The sequence below is a fragment of the Bufo bufo genome, chromosome 2 (assembly GCF_905171765.1).
Source record: "Bufo bufo chromosome 2, aBufBuf1.1, whole genome shotgun sequence".
In the NCBI taxonomy this organism is placed as follows: Eukaryota; Metazoa; Chordata; class Amphibia; order Anura; family Bufonidae; genus Bufo; species Bufo bufo.
This window is the reverse complement of record NC_053390.1, coordinates 783,743,103-783,748,049: the sequence shown is the minus strand read 5'-3', so window position 1 is coordinate 783,748,049 and position 4,947 is coordinate 783,743,103. Positions and strand designations below refer to the sequence as shown.

At 40.0% G+C, this 4,947-nt stretch overlaps 1 protein-coding gene across 1 annotated transcript; it reads left to right on the top strand.

Moving 5' to 3' along the window:
- Positions 1-843: 843 nt before the first annotated feature.
- Positions 844-4,552, top strand: LOC120991055 (izumo sperm-egg fusion protein 1-like). Its single transcript, XM_040419948.1, has 12 exons — positions 844-989; positions 1,072-1,146; positions 1,275-1,358; positions 1,632-1,652; positions 2,047-2,061; positions 2,152-2,235; positions 2,425-2,472; positions 2,793-2,867; positions 3,039-3,139; positions 3,450-3,591; positions 3,956-4,133; positions 4,428-4,552. Exons 1-12 carry the CDS (start codon positions 845-847, stop codon positions 4,486-4,488), a joined length of 1,029 nt encoding a protein of 342 aa, XP_040275882.1. The 5' UTR covers position 844; the 3' UTR covers positions 4,489-4,552.
- The last annotated feature ends 395 nt before the right edge of the window (positions 4,553-4,947 follow it).

Genomic DNA, 4,947 nt, shown 5'->3' with positions numbered 1-4,947 from the left:
CCGTGGCGCCCATATGCTAGGTGATGTCGCTGTGACACAGACAGCTACGTTCTGACGTTTGCCAGCTTCAAGATTAAGAGAAGACCATGTGAGTCAGTCCTTAACCACCAGCTTTCATTATAGGTCTTCCATACCTACCTATAATGGAAGCGGCCACCCCTATGATGTCATTAAATACCACGATACTTAAGAAACGATGATATCGTCATATTGCCGTTTTTTAATACTACATTATATTGTGGATACCGGTATATTGCCCAACACTAGCAGAACATAACTTGCATATTTCATATAATGATGACACAATTACATTTTCCACCAATCCAATAACTTTTGTGTTTCAGAGCCTCATTTTCAAATTCCGAAAACATCATACAGTGGAATATACGGGTGGTACATGTTCTGTTACCCATGCCTGATATGTATATTCTGTAAAGAATGTCATGATATGTATTAGTTGTGGCTTAAAAAAAATGTTTTTTAAGTAAACATACTTATTTACTCCCTCAAACATCTCACGTTCCAGAGAATTATTTGCATATGATGTCATAATCCCATTTTCCACCAATCCAATTGCTTGTTTCTGAGCCTCATTTGCATATTCTGATGATGTCATAAAGACATTGTCTCTTAACCGGCGCCTGATGCTGTAACCTGTGCAGTGCTGTTGTCTTCTCAGTGGGACATAGTTCTGCTCTCTTGCGTCCTTAGTGATTATTTGCTACAGGAAGCGATTTTACTAAAGATGTCTGGTTCTATCCAGACCATGTGGCTTCTACTGCTCGTAACATCTGTCTTCATCGGACAGTCTCTCTGTTGCATACCATGCGACTCCAGAGGGAAAATGGCTATGGAAGAATTCAACACCTTTATCAAAAGCCAAGTCGATGACATTGACTCAATAGAAGCCTATGTCAACATCAAGCGGTTTGCCAAAGTCACCGAGAAAAAAGTCCTGAACTACCTTGAGGATGAAGTCGGCATACTGGGTACTTATATTATTACTATTATCTCCATTTCATATAATCTATAGATAGATAGATAATTATTGTACCATTATTTTCCTTCCAGATAAATATGCTATATCCGAAATTGCGTCTGAATATAAAAAATCTGTGGACGTCATCCAGGATATAGATTTTAAGGGTAAGTATAATATTTTATACGTAGGTGGAAATTCTACTTCTCTTATTAATAGGAATTAGTGTGTTGGGGGCTCAGACTGATAGATGAGGGGATCGGACTCTCATTCTTCTCCTCTTTATATATCTTAGAGATCCAGCTTCTTCACATCATTGGACTCCATTTCCAGCGACTCAAAGAAAAGCTCAAGGTTATCGTCCAGGACTCAAACCAACGTAAGTGGAATCTTCTTCTGTCTACCATTGTACTTATCTTCTACGTGTCTGGTAGGTTGTCAGAGAGGATGTTTTCAACTTGTTTTCCTTTCCCTACAGCCTAGTGACAGGAGGGAGCGATTGTAATAAAATGTTCTATACTGGGAATTGCTATGCGTGCAGTTTTCTTTTGTATTATTGCAGGGTTATAGATAGAGCCCTCATATACAGGGGATTTCTGTTCTCTATTGTTCTCTATTAGTAATTCTGCTTTTCTTCATTTCTCACTTTTAGGGAGGTGTCCAAATAAACAAGGTGAGTTCTTCTAGATATAACACCTGCTATAATATGACATATAAATGTATTACACACACAGGCCTCTTGTAGTAATAGTAATGTAGACCCAAACTAGAGATCCCCACAGCCACCAATCAGATCACTGCTGTTATCTCCTACCCTGTACTGGACATATGAAAGCCAGCACCTGATTGGCTGCCAGGAATGTTTGCACTAGGAGCTGCTGCGTTCTATAGAAGCCCGGACCGTTCGGGGGCGGCTCAGAGATTTCTGTCAATGGAAATCTAGAAAACAAAGTGACGAACACAGAGGCACTGACATCATGTAATAATAAGGAGACCCAGAGATTAGAGGTTTCTGAGTCTGACAATGAGAACGGTCAGTAATGTCTTCTTTCTTCTCCATTCCTCAGGTGCAGACAGCTGTGGTAAGTACATTTTATACCAGATTCAGCTTCTTGTCATTATTATTATTATCTATAAGATTGGACGGTTATAACACAAGTGCATTTCCCCAGGATTAATGGTGCAAACCTACATCAACTGTCAGACCTGCGCCGAGGAGAAGGTTGTCTGCGCCGGGGGCCCTCCAAAAAATCAAGGTACAGTATAAGATTTTTATCATAGGCCAGAGTAACTAGAATTACACTATATAATGCATGCCAATGGACCTTTCCCACTAGTGTGTGTAAACTGTGGGTACTGTGCCTATTATACAGAGGTGAGCAGCACTACATAGGCACTTTACACAGCACTCGCTGACTATTATATGATGTCTCCTCTTTTCACAGACTACTTGGAGAGATGCAGCTGCCTGTGCACCTCCAACAGATGTTTCGGTAAAGTAGAAGTTTCTATTCTTATATCTACATTCATATAGTACATTAGTAAATATATAGGACCCCAAATCCTCACCGTACACTAAATATACCAGTCACTGGTATACACCAGACTTCCCAAAGCAGGAGGATATTTACATTAATATGATTCAGTCCATAAGCAGGCTAGAAGGGTGATTTGTGGCAGCCTGTACAGTATCCTGTCTATGTGCAGGTGACAGAGGGGTGATAGATACCAGCACATGATTATCATATTTATTCTAATATTATAAGTGTCTTTAATGCTCGGCTCACATTTCATTTCTTTCTTCTTTTCTCAGATCTGAAAACTGGACGGTCCTGCTCTCCATGTAAAGATCACAAGTCTCACCTGGCAGAGACTGTAAACTGTGGAGGTGAGGAGATAGCAGAATATAACCAGTTACTATCAGTCTCCTCTATGATGGCCGTATTTCCTATTAGGTCTTATAGAAGGAGACGTGTTATTGAGACAACCCCGAAATGTAGGACAGAATATCTACACAATTACTTCTATAATATCTTCTTTCATTTTCCTGTTTTTCTAGAGATAAATATAAAAATCCCAGAATATGAAGAACTAATTCTGGACTGTACTTTTGAATGGTACGCAAGGCTGGAGGACACCTATAACAACGTGTTCACCCTGGTAAGTACAATGCAGGGTAAAATTGGGAGATTGTTCAGTTTGAGTTATACGACCATAATGTTAAGGCAGCGCTTCCCAAACGTATTCCTTTCATTACTCAAAAACCACTTAGCAGAAAGTCCTTTCATCCAATATCATCACCAGGCTGCTCAATATGGTCTAAAATCAGACTTTCTGTCATGTCAGCAAATTATCATCAGCAATTTTCTAAATTTTTGTCTTAATGATATGACTATGTAAATTACAAATATTATATTATAAATAGTTGTGATATCTGAGGCTCTGATAATTCTCCATATTTTTTCTATAGCCTCGTGAACACAATCCCAAAATCACCCGGGAGCCCTATCTAGTGATCAAAGGCGTACAGATGGGGGACTCCGGACGGTACACGTGTACCACCATCCTGGACTCTGAGGTGCCAGTGAGTAAGATCACCTATAACGTGGCAGGTAAGGACATATAATAACTGGCACTATGCTGAGTGGTATTTCTTAGATACACGGGATTCATATCTACTTGTGGGTGATAATTAGTGAGAAAGGATCTAGTTCTGAAAATCTGAATTGTCACCTATAATGTGGGGCTATTTTACATTAGTATTTGTAAGGAAAAAACCTATAATGGAAAGATTTTAGCCATTTCTGTATTTTGGAGCCACTTTTGGTTTTGACAGTGCTTCTGAGCCTCCATGATGCAGACGATTCTGATATTCTGACATATATTTCATGTTCTTTCATGTATAAGATACACTACAATGTCATTATCGTTCTCTTCATGGAATTAACTATTAATGTAATTGTTTTCTTCATTTAGTTATCAGCGAATCGGAACAGGCGACAAAAAAATACCATCCTCGCCCTACACTTCCTGATGTGCTTGACATCACAGCGCCTGAGCCGCCACTTCTAGAGGAGCTACAGAACAACAATGCTTCCCTCATAGCAATATCTGTGGCCGGCTCCGTCACCATCATGCTGATCGCTGGCATATGGTAGGTAGCATCTATAAGATACTCTGTGGAACAGGCGTAGTATTTTAGATAAATATTACACATTACACAGTGTAAACTTAGTCCAGGCAGTCACTGGATGCTCCAGATTTATCACAATACTGAACGCTTCATGATAAATTTGGCGCATATTACAAGGCCAGACATGTTATAATGTCAGTGGACTGATAAGCAGCTAATGTAAGAAAAAACATTGGAGGATCTGTGCACACATTTCACTCAGAGCTGACATGTAAGTAGCAAATATCAAATAACTGATAGATTTTCTTTTTTCAGCATCTGCATGTTCTGGAGGAAAATGAAATCTAGAGAGCCTCTGGAAAAAGAGCCAGTGTGAAGGCGAACCGTCAAGCACCATCCTGTACTGCCACCTGCCAGGAAAAAAAAAAAAAAATGAAAATTTTAACCCTTCCCCAAAAACAAAAAAACTTTAAAAAAAAACTTCCCTTCCCCATTTCTGCCTTCAGTTTCTCTCCCTACTCCCCCTCCATGAAAAAAAAAAAAAATGTTTCCCAAAAAATAAAAAATTCTCTTCCCTTCCCCTTTTCTTCCCTCCCCTTTTCCCCTTAAAAATAAAAAAAATAAAAATATACAAAAAATCTTGACTGCAGCATTTCATTTCCCATTCCTTACCTGCCTATATGTCACATAAGAACTACAAAGACTATGGCCTCTTTCCCACGGGCGTGTGCGCCCCGTGGTCGTGCTGCGGCCCGCATAATGCGGGAGCACAGTCCGTGGGGCAGCCGCAGCGGATCGCGGACCCATTCACTTGAATGGTTCCGCGATCCGGCCG